This window comes from Mytilus trossulus, chromosome 12 (assembly GCF_036588685.1).
Source record: "Mytilus trossulus isolate FHL-02 chromosome 12, PNRI_Mtr1.1.1.hap1, whole genome shotgun sequence".
NCBI lineage: Eukaryota > Metazoa > Mollusca > Bivalvia > Mytilida > Mytilidae > Mytilus > Mytilus trossulus.
The window spans coordinates 46,600,876-46,623,191 of NC_086384.1; the positions used below are offsets into that span (position 1 = coordinate 46,600,876).

General features: G+C 31.7%; 1 protein-coding gene across 1 annotated transcript in view; it reads right to left on the minus strand.

Moving 5' to 3' along the window:
- Positions 1–8,664: 8,664 nt before the first annotated feature.
- The window catches only part of LOC134692698 (venom factor-like), a 69,511-nt gene continuing 55,859 nt past the window's right edge, over positions 8,665–22,316 (minus strand). Inside the window, exons 30-39 of the mRNA XM_063553177.1 lie at positions 21,686–21,858; positions 20,217–20,588; positions 19,649–19,736; positions 18,810–18,878; positions 17,816–17,918; positions 15,988–16,077; positions 15,157–15,249; positions 13,515–13,598; positions 12,675–12,822; positions 8,665–8,958 (exon numbers count right to left, since the gene is read on the minus strand). Of these exons, the coding sequence (XP_063409247.1) occupies positions 8,814–8,958; positions 12,675–12,822; positions 13,515–13,598; positions 15,157–15,249; positions 15,988–16,077; positions 17,816–17,918; positions 18,810–18,878; positions 19,649–19,736; positions 20,217–20,588; positions 21,686–21,858 (1,365 nt within the window). The 3' untranslated portion in view covers positions 8,665–8,813. The remainder of the gene's footprint in view (positions 8,959–12,674; positions 12,823–13,514; positions 13,599–15,156; positions 15,250–15,987; positions 16,078–17,815; positions 17,919–18,809; positions 18,879–19,648; positions 19,737–20,216; positions 20,589–21,685; positions 21,859–22,316) is intronic.

A 22,316-nucleotide genomic window follows, 5' to 3' on the forward strand; every position in this document is an offset into this window, starting at 1 on the left:
AATCGACACTTCTGAAAGTTTTACTATCACAATCCTTACTGAATATTGGAAAGTATAGTTTTCAAATAATTAAAGAAATCAAACAAACAAAAACAAAAAACAGGAAAAATATTTAATAAATGCATTTTTAAAAGTTTCAAACAAAATTTAGAAAGTTACTTTAAAAAAGTTGACTTTTCCAAACAGTGTTCAATATGTATATTTTTGTCGGTTCGTCCATATTAATATTTGTATCTTTACCTCTCTGTTTAGGCATGTGATAGATAGTTATCAAAAATACTAGGATTATAATTTTATACGCCAGACGCGCGTTTCGTCTACATAAGACTCATCAGTGACGCTCAGATCAAAATAGTTAAAAAAGCCAAACAAATACAAAGTTGAAGAGCATTGAGGACCCAAAATTCCAAAAAGTTGTGCCAAATACGGCTAAGGTAATCTACTCCTGGGGTAAGAAAATCCTTAGTTTTTCGAAAAATTCAAAGTTTTGTATACAGAAAATTTATAAAAATGACCACAAAATTGATATTCATGTCAACATAGAAAGATTGCATATCGAATGTAACAAATCTAGGGCCCCGACGTCCGTCAACTTTTCACTCTTTTAACTTCTAATTTGGAACCACGTAAAAGGATCAATATATGAATTTGTTATTTTTCTCCATTGTTGAAGCATATGATAAAGAGATCATAACATAATTTTTCATATCGCATGTTTTGACACTATAATCCATTTTTTTTTTTTATAAATAACTGTTTTAATCTTATAATCGCACATAAATTTATGTACATTCATGTATAGTGAGCCTTAATAATAAAGTGGATTCATAATTATTCGTTGGAAACCACTTTTCGTTGTTTTCGTGGGTACAAGTGAACCACGAATTTAAATGTTCAACGAATCACAAATTGTCCATAAGATTGCATGTAGTAGACTTTGGCAAATAGTTAAGGGTACCAGGATTATAATGTGATACGCCAGATGCGTCTTCATAAGACTTATCATTTACGCTCAGATCAAAATAGTTATAAAACCAAACAAGTACAAAGTTAAAGAGCATTGAGGACCGGAATTTCCAAAAAGTTGTGCCAAATACGTCTAAGTAAACCCACGAAATTATATATCCACGAAAGGTTTACTGCAATATACGAAAATTGGTACCGACGAAAAAAATGAATCCACAGTATTTGGCATAACTTTAACGCTCTTTAAAAGAAAATACAACTACAAATGTATACTGAACTTCAATGTCAATTTGAAAAAAAGTATCAGAATGATTTTATTTTAGATTTACCTTCATTGGGAACTCTCAAACATTTAATTTAGCCTTCTTGTTGTTTTGGTTCGATTTTGAAGTCAAAATGAGTGTATGGCGTACTTAATTCAAAGTCTGGTATCTTTGAGAACTATGGTAAAATCCCTATCCTAACTTGTAGTTCAAATATTAAAAATCGGGATTTTTAAATTTTTTTGTGATTTGACATTATCGCCCGTTATTCAACTCATTGTAATTGTCATACTATAGCAACTTAACCTGACCATATCGGGAAATTGGTATTTAGTCTGATCTTAACACGTTCTTGTGATTTGGTAAAACCGGTTTTGAAGAAATGTCGAAATTTTCAGGACTTAATTAAATCCATATTTCAGTAGGATGGTGCAAGCATACGATTTTTATTGCGTCTTACACTTTGAGAAGCGAATAATCTTTAACTAATTTATTCAAATATTGTGTAAAAACGTTAATTTTGAGCTTTGAAAGTCAAGTGGCTCGAGCATTTTTCTGAGGAAGTTTTAAAAAATTGCAAAGAAATATTTTTACAGTGGGTTAGCTTTCATTAGTCTTCACTATCTATAGATTTACAACTTTTGGTTATATTTATAATATAGAAACATCATTGAAGGTGGAGGACGATTGCACAGTTAATTAATTCTATTGATTTGCCATTTGTATGCAAGAGTGACATTCCGTGGTATTATGTGCCAATTCGAAAAGGTTATGCGAGTATTCTCTCCCCTTAACAGGTTCATTATTGAGGGGGGCAAGGGGTTTAACTGTTATGCTGTTATGGGGTATTTTAATTCTTTGTTATCTGTTATTCTGAAAATATATTTACTTTTAGCTGTTATTGTCTTATTCTTTGATAGCTGTTATAGGACTCTTATCTATTTTGTTATCTGTTATTGTGAGATTATATTTGCTGTTATATGTTATTGAAAATTGGAATGTTAGCATTTTGACAGCCAATCTTCCGTAGAAATTGAAGATAATTGAAAATTGTGATTTGAAAAGTTGAATGGATAATAGTCTAATTGGCACGCTTACCACATCTTCTTACGATGTTTATCTATTGGGGTCTTTCTACTGATAATATCGGGTGGCCCTGTATTTGCAGAAGAATTTCAGTAACATACATCATATAAACATATTAAAATCAATTGGACCCAGGACCATTCCAGTATATATTATTATTATCCTTTGTGATAAATTCCGTTGTCTGTGAACATGTAGCATTTTGTACAAATTATAATTCACTTATTACTTGTACTATAACTTATAGTATGGATTTTGCTATAAACAAATTGTTAAGGGTTCCGTGGAACCTAGTGTCTCGCCTACTTTTGCTGAAAATCACAGGCACAACAAAATGAGGAAAAAAATCAATAAAAATATTCCTCTTGATACTATCTTTTGATTGTAAGAAGCGATTGTCCAAGTTTAGTAAAAATCCAGGATAGTTTATGAATCAAATAAATGTTTAAAAACTTTAACTGCAGACTGTATGTAATGTTAAGTCCATTTATAAGTAAAATTCAGATACACAGGTACAAAATATTAACAAAATTTCCTGCTAGATACTAGCTTATGATCATAAACAAACTTCTATCTAAGTTATTATTTTTTTTTAATTTAACCACAGAGTGAATGTGTTGTTTCCTGGCAGAAAATTTAAGTCTATTTAAAAGTAAAATACGGAAAAAACAGATTATTTTTTTTTTTCGAAATTTTCTTTTGATCATAAACAAGCTTCTGTCCAAGTTTGGTACAAACCCAGGATAGTTTAAGAAAGTAATCAAAATTTTAAAAAACTTTAACCACAGAGTGAATGTAATGTTTCCCCGCAGACAAACTAAGTCCATTTATAGGTAAAATACGGAAAAAAATGGAATTTTATTTTTACAAAATTTACTTCTGTTTAAGAAAGTTATTAAAATTTCAAAAACTTTAACCACAGAGTGAATATTTGTGGACGCCGACGACGGAATGTAGGATTGCTAAGTCTCTTTTTCTACAAAAGTCGAAGGCTCGACAAAAAGCATTGGTACACCCTATAGATTTTTTTTATTCAATAACCACATAATAATCTTTGTGTTGTACTATAACACCACTGTCCATGATTAGGGGAGGATTGGACACCAACTAGCATGCTTAAGTCACATTCTGTATGTGCCTATTTCCAAGTCAGACGCCTGGATTCAGTGGTTGTAGTTTGTTACTGTGTATCTAAGTTTCTCGTTCACTATTTTGTGGATAAATAAGGCAGTAAGTTTTCTCCTTTGAATTGCTTTACATTACTAAGTGGTATGGGTTTGAATTATGGCTTTGGGAATTATACAACATCTTTTTCTTTTAGCATTTATATTATAAGTGCCACTCCCTCTCTTTTCATTTACATGAAAGAGAACCCTGGCCACCATAATTTTAAAAAGCTTTTTAACTGCTTCACATGGCGAAAATTGAAGCTCAGAAACCATTGATGCAAATAAAGATGTGCCTTCAGTTTAATTTTTCGACAAATACCCTTTTAAAAATCCTACAGCTTCTCCATTGTACCCAAATTGTCCATATTCTAAAGTTTCACATACGATGCATTATAAGTGTTTCACATGGTGTCATCCAAATTTTCACTAGGTCCAAATTCTATTATACTATTAGAATTGTCCCTTGAGTCAATTTCTATTTTCAGAATAACCATAACTGGCATGCGTGTGTTAGTTACATGTCCTGTATCCACTGATCTGGGTATTTTTGTATTTTACAAGTAAGTTTTATCATGAGGTCATTAGATACAAAAAAATATATATTGTGCATCAATGTTTTTTTTTATTACTTGTATATATATATTGCTTTTCAGAAATAAAAAATCTAAAAATCAAATTAATAATAAAGTGTCACTGGCTGCACCACTTTCAAAACTTAAATAAAAATACCTAAATCATTAAAAATTGATCCCTCACATGCCCTAAATTAAAAATATCCGTATATCAAAAACAGAAACTAGTAATTTCGTTCAAAAAAATTCAACATCCATACTATAACTTATTGTACAAGTTACGGAAAAAATCAACCAAAGGCAGAACTGCCTCAACAGCCGAAACGTCTTGTTTACACAAATTACAATTTTCTAGGTCCATACCACAAGTTATATACTAAGATCTACGAGTCATCTACTGGATTGGTCCTGGACAGATTTATTTTCATATTTCATTTGCTGATTTCTGTTATTGTCCCTTTTCAATTCCTTGTTATCTGTTTTTCACCAAATCAATTCACTGTTTTGCTGTTATGGGGACCCCCCTTGCCCCCCTCCCTCATTATTTTATAATTAAGTTTACGTTTCTGATATAATTTTGAATAATTACAAAATGTATCAATTCAATATAATTCAGTTTTTGTTATTGGTGTATAAAAAACATTGATGCACGAATATAATTTCATTAATTTGAAACGTTTAAAATGAGCACATATCTATATAAAGAACCGTTCATCATTTTTGAAAAAGACTATGAACGAAAACGATTTATTTACAGTCACGTCTCAGTCATTACAGCTGAACGGACGTGCTGGGCCAGCTCTCCTTTACCCGCTATCTTCGATGAGGGTTTACAGTTAGATGTTCAACGACTTACTACTTTAGATGACAGAAACCAATCCAAGCCTTACAGATAGACGTAGGAGTGGCGTACCCGCGTTAACATGCACTCCAAAACCAGTGTATCATGGGGAGTGTTATGCCGATTAACGTCCGAGGGCTGTATCCTAGGTGTTGGGTGATACGACCTTCATTTCACTGCCTAACGGCTTTGGTCCTGATAACGCTTCCTGTCATCTATAATACTATGTCCGAGATCATCTACCTGTATTCCATCATCGAGGTTAGCGGGCTGCCAAGCTGACCAAACTGGCCCCGAAAGCAGCCGTTGTGAAGTAACCAAACAACAAAATAGTCAACAAAAGAAAAAAAACCTCACTAAAACCAAGATGGCGGCCTCCATTTGGCGTCCTTTGCTACCTGTTTCTGACCCACGGCACAAAATATTCAAATGCTCACCAATCGTCTTCGGGCACCGAGCCGACCGTGCGAGGGCTGAAAAGCCAGTCAAGGTCGTTAAACATTTCCATATATATATGATTTATTTATCTTCTCTTGGTGATAGATTGATTGGCAAATGAACCAGCGTTATCCAATGGTAATCACAGAGAGGGACCGGCGAGCAATATCTAATTGTAGCTTATTCAACTTTAAAACAATTTTCCACTTTAAATGAATGTCACTTTATACAAATATAAGGACTTAGTTAGCTAAATCTACAAATATTATTGGATATTATGATTTGGTATTGCAACAGATTAATATGCTACATACTATTGATCATAATTAAAAATCAAAGTGTATTTGGTAAAAGGTGGTTTTCACTTATTTTCATAATTATGACATTCAGCAATAATGGAACGAATGCTGCCAGGTTGAATCCACCGTTTTATACATGAAAATATTGCCTGTAACAAGTCAGGGTTATGACAGTCGTTTGATATGTTGGAGCTTTTGACTCGGCTATTTGAATACGGGTTTTTTGTTTTGAAATCTGTAAAAATTAGGTTATTTTACTTTTCGCCATCACATTCATGTTTATCCATGTATCTATAGCAAAGGTTAAGTTCCTTTACATAGTTAAATCGTGGTAAAAAATGAAATGAGACGATACAAAAATGTAATTCAAAATATATAAAAATTCATGTGACAAATATATATATTTAAAATATAAGAGACGAAAAGATCATTAAAGATTGGACAGAAAAAAAATATCAATGACACAACCCCGCCAAAAGTAGGTGATGAACCCGTGGACTTCGCTACTTCGTTATGTTGGCTTTAACTATCATCACATCAAATCAAATCAACTAGGGAAAAAAAGTAAGTAAAATCGATCTGTTTTGATTGAAACATTTTCTTGACCCCTGAAATGCATATCTTATTTGATGACCGGACTTCAGCTGACAATACCCTAGGTACGACCATTAATTTTGACTCGATTACACATCAGTACCCTTTGAAAAGTAGGTCAAATATATTTAACAAGACATCTGACTCATCTACTAGACAGATATGAGAAGATGTGGTACGAGTGGCAATGAGGCAACTCTTCATCCAAGTCACAATTTGAAAAAGTTAACCATAACAGATTAAAACGCGGCCTTCAACACGGAGACGTGGCTCACACCGAACAGTAAGCTATAAAGGTGGGCCCAAAAACGACTTGTGTGACCATTCAAACCAGAAAAACAACGGTCTTATCTATATAAAAAAAAACGGAAAACGAGAAAAACTTATGGACTACAGTCAACAAATGGCCACAATGAATTCACGATAACATTATAATTCATAAATCCATTCCCGAAATACAAACGTTCATCTTAAACTTGCATTGGTGAAGATATTTTCACCTTCTAGATTAAAATTAAGTAAGAATACCCAAGATATTACATTGGTGTAAATTTTAACAAAGTAATAAGAAATGATTGCTTTCTTCAAGGATTTGTATAGTAAGAAGTACTAAACAAATCCTTGCTTTCTTCTTGAATGTGATAGAATATAAAAAAAAGTTCCTATAAGCAAATAATTATGATTCCATAAAATCATCTATCTAACAGAATTTGTATGCAATCTTAATTCATGGTCAGGGAATTAAGAACAGTAGGCTCAGTATCTCTCACAGGAATAGTAAAAGAAACAATTTTTTGAAAACTTTTTTAACAGTAATGTTTTGTTTGTTTTCGTTTGCGTGTTTATGATGCGAAATTTTTTCTTATGTAAACTAGAATTTGTAAAATTCTATTTGATTTTTACACTATATTTGACCTGTGTTCAGTCTTTTTATTAAGAAAATTACTGAACCAAGATACCAAATGCTTATTGGGGTAAAGAATATCTATACAATATCTATATACCAACTTCATTACATACTATTAATTCCTAGTTCATTTGTCACCAAGGTCCATTGAACACAAGGATGAAGGGGGACAATCCAAGGGACAGGCGTTAGTTTAAGCAAGATTTGATAATTCCCTTCGTAAATAGCTTTACAAAATTCAAAAAAATATACATTTCTCAAACAGTCTCATCAGGTTTAACTTAACCAATATTTCATTCAAAGAAAATTGTTCAGGGCACTCAGACAGTGCCCCAAAGTATAAATAAATTTTGAAGTTGTGGTATGATTGCCAATGAGACAACTATCCACAAAAGACCAAAATGACACAAATTAACAACTATAGGTCACATTACGGCCTTCAACAATGAGCAAAGCCCATACCGCATAGTCAGTTATAAAAAGCCCGATAAGACAATGTAAAACAATTTAAACAAGAAAACTAAGCTTTGACAATTTAGGACAAATAAACAAAAACAAAATAGTATGATGTCAGCTTTACCTGAAAGTAATCAGAAAAGGTAGTCGCATTGTGTGTTTACTATTGAAAATCTGATTAAATAGTTGGCAAATGTTGATTATAATCCATTTCCCTCTCACTGTAAAATTATTTCTTGAAATATGTTTATAGTTATCCTTCAGTCAACATAATTTGTGACAGTCTTTAAAGATGAGTAGAGATCATCCTTTAGATTTTCCCTTGTACTAAAAGCAAAATGTTTTATCTGTTTTTTACATTGCCATAGTCAAACAATAGGCTGATTGGTATTGGTCATATGAAACATATTTGTTGTAACTTCACAAAGGGTTTAAAAAATTAAAATTCATCTATCAATGGAGACAAAATTAGAACACCCTTCCTTTCTATTTTTAGATTTTTCTACTTAATTTCTGAAAATCTTTGTAACTGAAATTAAACCTTTTGAAGCAATCCAACTACAAAACACAGAATAGTGAATATAATTAACATATTTATTATCAAATTTAAGACTTCAATTTGACTTAAGCCTCTTTTTTAAAAACCAATGGGTAAATGTTCGTGCATATATAGTAACACAATTCAGATCCTGCAAGACTATTTATGTACAGGTAAATTTGAGAGCAAATAGTTTTAAAGAACCAAGAACTGTATGACCAAAAAAGACACAAAAATAATAATAGTCAAATCCATCTAAGGTCAAGTTACCATGAGGGGGTTGAAATCATAGTTTCTTATTAATTTCTAAATTTCAAAATGGACAATTTTAGAAATGTTTGTACCAAAGAACTTACATGTAATTGAGACTGAGCTGGCTAGCGCTGCATGATGACATCCTTAAAGGACTGATATTCCAACATCAAGGTTATCAAACCCAGTACTGTGACAAATGAAAACAACATTTTACAAATTTTACGAGTCTGGTGCACATTTCTTGATTTACCTTCATTGCGTAATTCAATCACACACAAAATGATGAAAAAACAGTGATACATTTATTAACAACAGAAATCTCAACAATTAAATACAGTGTTTTTAAAGAAAAGTTATAATAAAACATGAACAATGTAAATTAGAACTTTGGCACAAAAGTTCATCGTAAAATGTTGGTTTATTCCCAACTCAGCATCCATTTGTTCTAATATGTGTCTCCATCCTTGTGAAGAAACGTTTCCAGTAACTTAAGTGGGCTACAGCTTCTGGATTATACATCTCCCTAGTGTAATCTTTCATGATGATAGAATCTCCCTGGAGGTAGTAACGGTACCTGTAATACACCATAAATCACAATGACATCATTGTATACTAAAATGAATGAAACGTGTAGCACTTCATTGCAATAAAAGTTGTTAGAATTTATATGAGGACTGCCGATACTATTTACAGAAAGGATAACTATGTTCCAAATAAAATAACTTATAAGAGAAAAAAAGGTATCAAATTGTGAATAATGATCTGTAGGGTGCTAAAATTTATAGAATAGAGAATAATATGAACCCAAAAAAAACAAAAAAATAATGGAAAAAAGGCCTAAAAATTACAAAAAAAAACAAACGATAACTCAATCAAGACCCTTCTTACAACCACTGGGTCGATGCCACTGCTGGTGGAGATTTATTTCCCAGAGGGTATCACAAGCCCAGTAGTCAGCACTTTTTGTGCTGACATGAATTATTATTAATAGTTATATTTATAAATTAAATGTTTACAAAATTTAGAATTTTAGAAATACTAAGGTTTTTCTACCTCAGGCATAGAGTCCCTTAGATGGATTTGGCAAAACTTTTATGAATTTTGGTCCTCAATGCTCTTCAACTTTGTACCTTTTTTTGCCTTTTTAACTTTTTGGGGATTCGAGCGTCACTGATGAGTCTTTTAAAGACAAAATTGTGTCCTGATGTCTATGATGAGTTTATTTCTTACCTTTCTGTTCCTGATTCCTCAATATAGTGATAGCCACCATTACCATATATGATGAGTTTATTTCTTACCTTTCTGTTCCTGATTCCTCAATATAGTGATAGCCACCATTACCATATATGATGAGTTTATTTCTTACCTTTCTGTTCCTGATTCCTCAATATAGTGATAGCCACCATTACCATATATGATGAGTTTATTTCTTACCTTTCTGTTCCTGATTCCTCAATATAGTGATAGCCACCATTACCATATATGATGAGTTTATTTCTTACCTTTCTGTTCCTGATTCCTCAATATAGTGATAGCCACCATTACCATATATGATGAGTTTATTTCTTACCTTTCTGTTCCTGATTCCTCAATATAGTGATAGCCACCATTACCATATATGATGAGTTTATTTCTTACCTTTCTGTTCCTGATTCCTCAATATAGTGATAGCCACCATTACCATATATGATGCGTTTATTTCTTACCTTTCTGTTCCTGATTCCTCAATATAGTGATAGCCACCATTACCATATATGATGAGTTTATTTCTTACCTTTCTGTTCCTGATTCCTCAATATAGTGATATCCACCATTACCATATATGATGAGTTTATTTCTTACCTTTCTGTTCCTGATTCCTCAATATAGTGATAGCCACCATTACCATATATGATGAGTTTATTTCTTACCTTTCTGTTCCTGATTCCTCAATATAGTGATATCCACCATTACCATATATGATGAGTTTATTTCTTACCTTTCTGTTCCTGATTCCTCAATATAGTGATAGCCACCATTACCATATATGATGAGTTTATTTCTTACCTTTCTGTTCCTGATTCCTCAATATAGTGATATCCACCATTACCATATATGATGAGTTTATTTCTTACCTTTCTGTTCCTGATTCCTCAATATAGTGATAGCCACCATTACCATATATGATGAGTTTATTTCTTACCTTTCTGTTCCTGATTCCTCAATATAGTGATATCCACCATTACCATATATGATGAGTTTATTTCTTACCTTTCTGTTCCTGATTCCTCAATATAGTGATAGCCACCATTACCATATATGATGAGTTTATTTCTTACCTTTCTGTTCCTGATTCCTCAATATAGTGATAGCCACCATTACCATATATGATGAGTTTATATCTTACCTTTCTGTTCCTGATTCCTCAATATAGTGATAGCCACCATTACCATATATGATGAGTTTATTTCTTACCTTTCTGTTCCTGATTCCTCAATATAGTGATATCCACCATTACCATATATGATGAGTTTATATCTTACCTTTCTGTTCCTGATTCCTCAATATAGTGATAGCCACCATTACCATATATGATGAGTTTATTTCTTACCTTTCTGTTCCTGATTCCTCAATATAGTGATAGCCACCATTACCATATATGATGAGTTTATTTCTTACCTTTCTGTTCCTGATTCCTCAATATAGTGATAGCCACCATTACCATATATGATGAGTTTATTTCTTACCTTTCTGTTCCTGATTCCTCAATATAGTGATAGCCACCATTACCATATATGATGAGTTTATTTCTTACCTTTCTGTTCCTGATTCCTCAATATAGTGATATCCACCATTACCATATATGATGAGTTTATTTCTTACCTTTCTGTTCCTGATTCCTCAATATAGTGATATCCACCATTACCATATATGATGAGTTTATTTCTTACCTTTCTGTTCCTGATTCCTCAATATAGTGATAGCCACCATTACCATATATGATGAGTTTATATCTTACCTTTCTGTTCCTGATTCCTCAATATAGTGATATCCACCATTACCATATATGATGAGTTTATTTCTTACCTTTCTGTTCCTGATTCCTCAATATAGTGATATCCACCATTACCATATATGATGAGTTTATTTCTTACCTTTCTGTTCCTGATTCCTCAATATAGTGATATCCACCATTACCATATATGATGAGTTTATTTCTTACCTTTCTGTTCCTGATTCCTCAATATAGTGATATCCACCATTACCATATATGATGAGTTTATTTCTTACCTTTATGTTCCTGATTCCTCAATATAGTGATATCCACCATTACCATATATGATGAGTTTATTTCTTACCTTTCTGTTCCTGATTCCTCAATATAGTGATATCCACCATTACCATATATGATGAGTTTATATCTTACCTTTCTGTTCCTGATTCCTCAATATAGTGATAGCCACCATTACCATATATGATGAGTTTATTTCTTACCTTTCTGTTCCTGATTCCTCAATATAGTGATAGCCACCATTACCATATATGATGAGTTTATATCTTACCTTTCTGTTCCTGATTCCTCAATATAGTGATATCCACCATTACCATATATGATGAGTTTATTTCTTACCTTTCTGTTCCTGATTCCTCAATATAGTGATAGCCACCATTACCATATATGATGAGTTTATTTCTTACCTTTCTGTTCCTGATTCCTCAATATAGTGATAGCCACCATTACCATATATGATGAATTTATATCTTACCTTTCTGTTCCTGATTCCTCAATATAGTGATATCCACCATTACCATATATGATGAGTTTATTTCTTACCTTTCTGTTCCTGATTCCTCAATATAGTGATATCCACCATTACCATATATGATGAGTTTATTTCTTACCTTTCTGTTCCTGATTCCTCAATATAGTGATAGCCACCATTACCATATATGATGAGTTTATTTCTTACCTTTCTGTTCCTGATTCCTCAATATAGTGATATCCACCATTACCATATATGATGAGTTTATATCTTACCTTTCTGTTCCTGATTCCTCAATAAAGTGATAGCCACCATTACCATATATGATGAGTTTATTTCTTACCTTTCTGTTCCTGATTCCTCAATATAGTGATATCCACCATTACCATATATGATGAGTTTATTTCTTACCTTTCTGTTCCTGATTCCTCAATATAGTGATATCCACCATTACCATATATGATGAGTTTATTTCTTACCTTTCTGTTCCTGATTCCTCAATATAGTGATAGCCACCATTACCATATATGATGAGTTTATTTCTTACCTTTCTGTTCCTGATTCCTCAATATAGTGATAGCCACCATTACCATATATGATGTAGTAATGGCCACTTTCTAATAGTTCTATTGTACATCTTAGGTTTATCCAGAAGTCTACCTCACTGTCTACTGTTAAATCTGATCGGTCGGGAACTATATAATGTGAAAGTTAAATAAGAAGTATGAATTTTGTTTTCTGTAAATTCAGAAATTATTGCATTCATATATTATTGTGATTTTGTAATTTTAGGCTCAATTACAATGACCTAAATCTGTTCTACCTAGAACTACATATCGCGACAATTTATCAAAATGTAAGAGGTTTTTTTACTGTTAACAGTTGTAACAACAATCATTTTTAATATTTACCTGAAAATGGATTTCAGCTTAACAATAATGTGAATTCATCAGTTATAGATAAAGTGAAGTTCTGCCTATACAACCTTTTCTTAACTATCATTTTTTCACTTCATTTATATAAGTCATTGTAAGTTTGAAGTTTAAAGATTATTAGACTTAATATTTATCATCCCACATCACAGATTTGACAAGTCTTTAATGAATTTTGAATTATTACAGTAAAATTTAGAATAGTAAAATATATACTTTTAAATTAATATAGAAAAGGATAATAGATTTTTAATATAGGACATATGAATAGGTGGATGTTTAAGAAGCACCTGTTACATGCATAGTCTGTACAATAAAATGTTAAAAATATATGAAAGTATTTAGATTGACCTGTCCAGAAGATCTAACCTAATACATGAAACCAGGACAAGCACACTTTTAAGAAGACCACAAAAGAAGTTCAATTTAAAAGAAATATAAGTACTTCAACTTACTTGTATTTATGACTGATTGAATAACAGTTGAAATAACAATGTGATTTCCAGCAATCCTTGCTCCACTCACTTTTATCCTTAACACTGTAATTATAAATTCAGTATGTACAAAATTAGTTAAAGATACAAATAGTCAGAATGCAATACTAGTATGTGCAAAGTTTAAACCATAAGGAATAACCTGAGATCACCCCAAGTTTTTGATGGAGTTGGCGTTATTCATACTTTAGTTTTCTATGTTGTGTTTTGTGTACTGTTTCTGTCGAGCCTTCGACTTTAGTCGAAAAAGCAAGACTAAGCGATCCTACATTCCGGCGGCGGCGGCGTCAACAAATATTCACTCTGTGGTTAAAGTTTTTGAAAATTTAATAACTTTCTTAAACTATACTGGATTTCTACCAAACTTGGACAGAAGCTTGTTTATGATCATAAGATAGTATCCAGAAGTAAATTTTGTAAAAATAAAATTCTTTTTTTTCTGTTTTTTACTTATAAATGGACTTAGTTTTTCTGCGGGGAAACATTACATTCACTTTAAAATTTAATAACTTTCTTTAACTATTCTGGGTTTGTTCCAAACTTGGACAGAAGCTTGTTTATGATCATAAGAGAGTATCCGGGGGTAAATTTTGTAAAAAAATTAATCCATTTTTTCCGTATTATACTTTTAAATGGACTTATGGTTTTTGCCAGGAAACAACACATTCACTCTGTGGTTAAATTTTTTTTTAAATTTAATAACTTTCATATACTATTTTAAATTTGTACCAAACTTAGATAGAAGCTTGTTTATGATCAAAAGCTAGTATAAAGAAAGGTAATTTTGTCAAGATTTGGTACCTGTGTATCTATATTTTACTTATAAATGGACTTAGTTTTTCTTCCAGTTAATTTTACATACAGTCTGCAGTTAAAGTTTTTCAAACATTTATTCGATTCATATACTATCCTGAAACTTTCACCAAACTTGGACAGAAGCTTCTTACAATCAAAAGATAGTATCAAGAGGAATATTTTTATTGATTGTTTTCCTCATTTTTGTTGAGCCTGGAAGTTACAGTAAAAGTAGGCGAGACACTGGGTTCTGCAGAACCCTTACAAATTTGTTGTCTGTTGGTCTTTTTCTTTATTTGCCAAGGTGTTGTCATTTTAATTTTGACTAATGAGTTTGAATGTCATTTTGGTTTCTTTAGCCTCTAATTTCTAAGTTTCAACTTCTTAAAATCAAGTCCTCTTAGTATCTTTCGCATCTGTGGAAAGTGTGCAAATAATTTCTAAAAATGTGTACACAAAATGAGGTGCACATCTTAAATTTATTTTCTTCCTTTCTAGCAATATTGAAGGTTTTATATTATTAATCATTATAGATTATCGTTTATCATCTCAACAAGAATGATTTTCTCGCTTGAGCTGGTACAGCGAAAGTGAGAAAAGCAATCGAGTTGAGATGACCAATGATAATCTGTTTATTGCTATTTTACCTATGACGACGTTGTCAATTTCTTTAGCGACGCCACATGGCCTCATTAGTTTCTAGCGATAATTTTTCCATCTCAAGCGAGAAGCGTGATATGAAAATTATCACAAAAAAGATCAAAGGAAAATTGCACAAAATAGCGTTGATTATCATTATACAACTTACCATAATCATATCCGTGACATGTCATGTCATACACTGCTGCTGCATCAATCAATGAACCTTTTAGTTTGTTGTCCCAAATTTCTGCACATTCGCCTATAACACAAAAGTTGTATATCAGATGTATATTTCACCTGTTATGCAATATTTCTATATTTATATCAAAACTGTGATTGTCATTACTGCATGAGGGGCCTCAGTGGTCTAAGTAGTTACTACTGTAATCACTAGCCAGTCAACACTCAGGTTGTGAGTTCCAACCCAGCTCGTGCGTTTTTTTTAAGAAAGTCATGGTTTTCCCCAGAATTGCTCCCCCAATAAAAACTAGCTTCCAAGAAAGAGCCTTAAAGGGGTCCTTAATCGTGCTAAGCACAAAAAAATCAAATCAGTACTGCCTGAAGAGAGAACATTTTCATTTTTTTTTCATCATTTAACAAATAAGGTCCATGTGACCTTGGCACACAAAGTTGAACTTGTAAATCCAATAAATATAACAAAATATGAGTTGCCCTATCAAATAATGCACACAGAAGGCACGATTTAAATTGTGGTATTTTTCAAGTAGTAAGAAAATACATCATGCTTTCCAATTCAAACCTTAAGTTTAGCATATGTACATGTAATCCCTTTATCAATATTCTGATTTTGTTTATTTTTAAATACTTATTCTGCAACTTTTTAAATTCTACCCAGCTAATATTTGGTATATTCTACCCAGCTAATATTTGGTATATTCTACCCAGCTAATATATGGTATATTCTACCCAGTTAATTTTAGTAAGGTAAGGTTTTACTTACAAAACTAACTTTAAATTCTATACCACTATAATTTACCTTCAACACAATGACAATTCTCTTTACTACAGAAAACATCTAATTCTGCCACTTCATACTGCAGACTGTAAAACTTCACACATCTCTCATCTGAAAACAAATTTTGCTTCAAAATATTTTGATACCATAATAGTACATGTATTATCTATGGATATAGGAAGATGTGGTGTGAGTGCCAATGAGACAACTCTCCGTCTAAATAACAATTTAAAAAAAGTAAATCATTTTAGGTCAATGTACGGCCTTCAACAAGGAGCCTTGGCTCACACTGAACAACAAGCTATAAAGGGCCCCAAAATTACTAGTGTAAAACCATTCAAACGGGAAAACCAACGGTCTAATACCTTTGTACTGACAGAAAGTATCATGAGAAACTGTATGTGACATTTATTTTAGAATCTAAGTTTTACCGTTTTGAGAAAATGAAATTACGAAAAACAAAAATTGTTACAATGTATATATTGTTTGGTTAAATAAGGCTAAATACAATAAAAAAAATCTTAATCAAGGACAAATATCAAATTATTTGTGTTTGCTTTCAAATCACTTTACTGAATATCTAGATGTTGTGTTGCTTGTTTATTTGTTTTTTCTATGTTAGAAATTCTAGTTTTTGAACAATTTGGTTAGTTAGTGGTTGGCATTGTCTGTTTAACAGTCTAATACTTTTATCTAATTTAAGGTGGTAGACCTAAGTTAAGGGAAATAACTCTTAAAATCATAAGAACGTTTGTGTCAACCATTTTCATAAATATATTCTAAGCTTCTATGTTACATAGATTATTTTCAATCTGTTTCAGGTAAACGCTTAAAATACGTTGATGAAACTTGATTTTTTACAAACACATAACTGAGTTAAAGAGTTATCTCCCTGAACCAACGTCTACCACCTTAAGTTATCCTTATATTCATTACTTGTTGTTTAATATTTTATCAAAACATCAACATGAGGGAGTCTACAAAATTGATTGAATGATGGTTCCAATAGATCTTATCACTATTAGGAATAATTTAATTTTTGGATGTAACACGTCTTCTGATTGGCTAACATTATTTTGTTATCAGCCCATAAACATAATTTAGCCATGTGACCATCAATGTTTTTTCATGGTTTTCTACGGTTTAAAATGGAATTTAGAACTAAATTATAAGAAATGATGTGATATTTGTTCTGTCTATTCGAAATAACATAAAAAATGTGGTGCACACTGTTAAATAACTCCGCTATGTGCGTTGTTCAGTATGCACCAAATTTTTATGTTATTTCTTCATTGACAGAAAAAATATTACAGCATTCCTTAAATAATTGCAACACTTTCTAAGAGAATCTGTGCCTATTGAACTATCGATGTCCTACAAGAATCACTTTTCCTTTGTCACATCAGACATTTTCTAATAATTATGATGTAAAAAAATTACCGGAACCTTTGTGATGTCAAGTAAAGGCAGACAAAAGGGGATAAGGTGTATTGTAAAAGAGCTATACAGTTTTAATTTTGTGGAAATTGTAATTTACCAATATTAACTAATTTCAAAAAAATACCAATAGAAAGTTCAGCTTTTACAATAATATACTGCAAAAGCAGAAATTTTTGTGGAGGATGTAATTTCGTTTATTTCGTAGTAGAAATATAGCCAGGAAATTAAAAACCCTTGAAAATTTAATCTACATATAATATCACTTCCATTTGCTGGAAACCACGAAATTAAATTCCCATCTGAAACCTTATAGACAAAACCCCGAAATTTTAACCCCAAGAAAGATAATGTTTCTACAGTAGTTGAGTTTTGTAACTGAATATGTCAATCATTTTTATGAATGATTTACCTTTCTTTGAATAGTCATAAACTTCCACTTTAGCTGACTGAAGATTTTCTACCTCAAAATCCATTATCATCCGTAACTTGAAACAAATTTCTTCCTGTGGTATCTATTGCAAAGAAATGAACAATAAATTAGGAAATTTATTTTCAGGCAAGTATAAAATTGCAGATCTTAAACAGTTTTTATTGATTTCACTCATGTTTATAAACTCTAAGAGCCATTAATAGCTTTGCATTACATATTTGTATAGACATTTGTTAATTGTTGAAGACCATAATCTGATCATGACCTCTAAACTTTTTTCAATGTCATTGGGTTTATCTCACTGAAGTTTCCCCCGTGTACATCTTCTGTTCCAGGTTAGGAATATGAGGTTTTTTTTAAGGGGTACATAACACTACAGGGAGATAAATCTGTAAAAATCAGCTGAACATTTTAATCACATTTTATTGCTTAGGAAATATCAAGCTTATCAATGATCAAAATAAATGTTTGTCAAACTGCTATATATCCAATTAAATTTTTCCAATGAAGCGTGTGGTTCATTTTGTTTCTCTTCAAATTTTTGACAAAGGGTAAAAATTAATATTGTGTCCAAATTTTATGAAAATTAAACAAGTCAAATTAATTTTAATCAAGGTGTTTGGTACCACCTTAACATACCTTTCATTGGTTGATATAGTCTAATGTTTGATTTTTTTAAAGGTTTTATGGACATCCTACTTTTTAAATTTAACTTGGAGTTTGGTATTTTTTGTGAATCCTATCATAATTCAAATTGACACGTTTAAACGTATCTTTCATATTCTGATACCATGTAAATAAAGTGGTCAAACAAGGGGGTGCCAAACAAGGTATCTATTTAGCTGACAAAAATACTCCTTCATTTTTTTGTTGCAGAGGTAGTAAAATCAATATATGCATTTGTATACTGAAACTGTACTTATTCCAAATCCAAGAAAAATAGTTATGTCATAAAATAATCATAATTTCAAACCTTTTGTAAGTAAAATGTTATAGCTCTCTTAGATACATCAAAACTGTCAATGAAATCTTCTTCTGTAACCTGTAAAAAGAAAAGTAAATGATCATCATCATGGGACTTTCTTTGTAGGATTACTTGGCTGTTATTATTATTATAATGATTATTTGATGACCAGACCAAAAAAATCATGATTATTTGGGTTTTTTTTGATAATCTAGGACTGTATTTTTAATAATTTGATTATCTTGAGTAAAAAAAATAATGAATGGTTCTGTGCTTACTTGGACACCCCAAAGAAAGGTTAGTTAATGTTCTGACAATATCATGAAATAGACATGCACAAATATTTTTTGTTTTGATGCTGACACATTGAAATTAACCAGACAAATGTTTATATTTATATCTTAGAAAATTGAAGGATATTTTTTGTAATTCAAATATTGTGACAATATTTTTAAGAATATGATTCCCATTTAGGCCAATCTAAATGGCGGGCAATTTGTTTTGGCAATTTTCTAATTTCAAGATGTATTCTTTTAATTGAAGATGAATTTTTGCTTTTTTGCCACTACTTATATTTGCATTATTATTCTGCTCGCAAAAGTTGTTCAAAATAAACCTCTCAATAAAAATAAAAATATACTGTAAATCAGCTTATTATCAATGATACTTTATTTCACAATTAGCCTTGTCTAGCCAATTTCACGACGATTATATTTCATGATTCTCAAATTTACTTGATGTTGTTAAATAAATTATTATAGAAAAATCATAGTTTTCCATATTCGCTAAAGTCTGAAAAATAAATTCTCAGGAAAAAAAATGGTTAACTGTATAAATAAAAGCTGTACCTTTTTCAGGTCCTCTTCTTCAACAACATATCCTGTAGGTAATCCAACATCTATCACTGGCATGTCTAAAATCTCATTTCCCATGTACCTAAAATAACATATCCATTATAAGTATACAAATAAAATCAAGAATATATATTTATATATAGAACACCATGCCTGCTCACCACTAGTACATTTCAAAGTTGAGTGAACATTGCAATTTTTATTAAAATTAAAATTTATTTATATTTTCAAAAGTCTGCTTTACAATGAACATTATCACTGAACTAGTACACATTTTGTATAGGAGCTAGCTGAAGCAGGATTTTCTTGCTGTATTGAAGACCCATTGTTTGCCTTGGGATGTTTAATGCTCTTTGGCTGGGTGGTTGTCTCTTTTACACATTCCCCATTTCTATTCTCAATTTTGTCTGTAAAAAGGGTTAATTTACATGTACCTCACCATTCCTTTGATTGATACTTAGAATGTCTACAAGTAATTTTTTACCTTTAGTATTTACCATGAAAAAATAGAATATTTAAAATATTTATCATAATTCTACGTTAAAATGATACATGTACTTACGAAACACAAATTTCCATACACTTCTGTTGCCTACTGGCACCACGGCGACGGGCAGACCTGCCTGTTCTTCTCCTGTTGCTCCTCCTACCATTAATTCTACGTCTGCCACTCTGCCCTTGGCCACTTCGCCCTCTGCCACTTCTTCCTCTTGATGTTTCAATATCCACTTCACCTGACAAATCAACGTTTAATAAATCTGGCCCACTAGGACCTGAGGGTGGACGTGGCCCTTGTACACGATCTGGAGGTGGATTGACATTCTGGTTAGAGAACCCTATTCTGGGGTCAGGATCTGGGACATTGTATCTGTCTAGGACCACATCATAATCAATAATGTCCTCACATTTACCACAGACATCACATTGTTGGTCTCTGTAATGAAACTCTTAAGAATTAAGAATCGGAAGACAATATTTTCAGACAAAATAGGCTGTAAATTTAGCTGTTTTACTAGTACATTGGGTTTTTTTTTATCTAATGGAGAGTTCTGTGTGTGCCCCTTCTGAATCCATGCCTGAAACCTATAGAAAGCCAACATTTACCTGAAACCTGACTACACTAAACTTTTGTATTACTGTGGATTCATAATTATTCGTTAGATACCAACTTTCGTTGGTTTTGTGTGCCTAGTTGAAAAACAAATTCAAATGTTCAATCAATTACAAAGTTTTTATAGGCTTAGTATTCAGAGATTGGCAAAACCATGGAATCAAATATCCACAAAAATGCAAGTTTTCCTCAATCTGTATCTGGGAAAATTAACACAAATGAAAATAAATAAATCTACAGTAGGTTAGATATACAAAGAATATATTTGGGTAATTCAATCTATAAATACCCCTGTTTAATATAAACAAAATCTAAAATGCCAAAGAGTTTTGCTTTCATGACAGGTTTTATTGTTTTATTTACAGCTGAATTCAAACAAAATTGTTTTCTTAAGGGTAAATATCATATACTGGTTAATGGAAATTTGCATGTAAGTATGTTTTTTTACTATATGATATCTCCCTTTCTTTACCCTTATATGCTAATCTCACAAAACAAATTTAACCCCGCCCCATTTTAGCACCTGTCCCAAGTCAGAAGCCTCTGGTCTTGGTTAGTCTGGTATGTTTATTAAATTGTACTTCATTGACATTTATTTGTTTTTGAATCTAATCTGATGTCCATTTTCAATGAACTAGTGCACAGTTTTGTTTAGGGGCCAGATGAAGCCCACCTGTGTTGAAGACCCATTAGTGGCCTTCGGATGCTAGTTTGCTATCCCCACGGATCCCCCTTACTGTTTTGTCAGATTCCCGTATCTAGCTTACAGTATGTACCTAAGCAATTCACATTTTTTATAATTTCCTGTGTCCCACTAGACTTCATTTCCCATTTTCACGGCACAATAATTTGATTTTCATGTGTCACGCTAACAAATAATCGACAATCCCGCATCACAATTAGACCAACATAAAACCCACCTCTGTGATTGTTTTTCCTGTAGTATGTCAACATCAATATCATCTATTTCTATATTGATGTCAAATTTACACCCAGTTCTCTCTGTGTCATTGACATTATAACGAAATTCTACCTCCATACGGGCCACACCTCTTCCTTGTGTTGTCACATGTAACTTTCCTGTCGCAGGGATCTTTATTGTGAAGAAAAATAAAGGTACATGAGTATTTTAAAAACTACTTTTATCAACACTCTGTTATCATCAGACTTGGAGTCAATTACAATTGGAATGTAATTAATTAAATTACACATTACATTTCATCATCAATATTTTTTTAAACATGTCAACATAATTAATAGCATGTGTAAAATATTCTTGTGAGCTTTATACATAGTTTTAGTGTTCATTAATGATTTTCTTTAACTTTTCATTATTATTAATGACAATTTTTGTGGATTTCATGATTATAAGCTGAAGTTCACCATCAGTATTTAAAAAGTGCAACATAGTACCAAATTTCTGTAGATCTGTATAGAAATTTCAGCATACTCAACAAAATATTCAAATTTCCAAGAAATTTTAATTTTTCAACAATCCAAAAGAATAAATATCCACAAAAAACTAAATAAACCACACTACACATTGCAGTT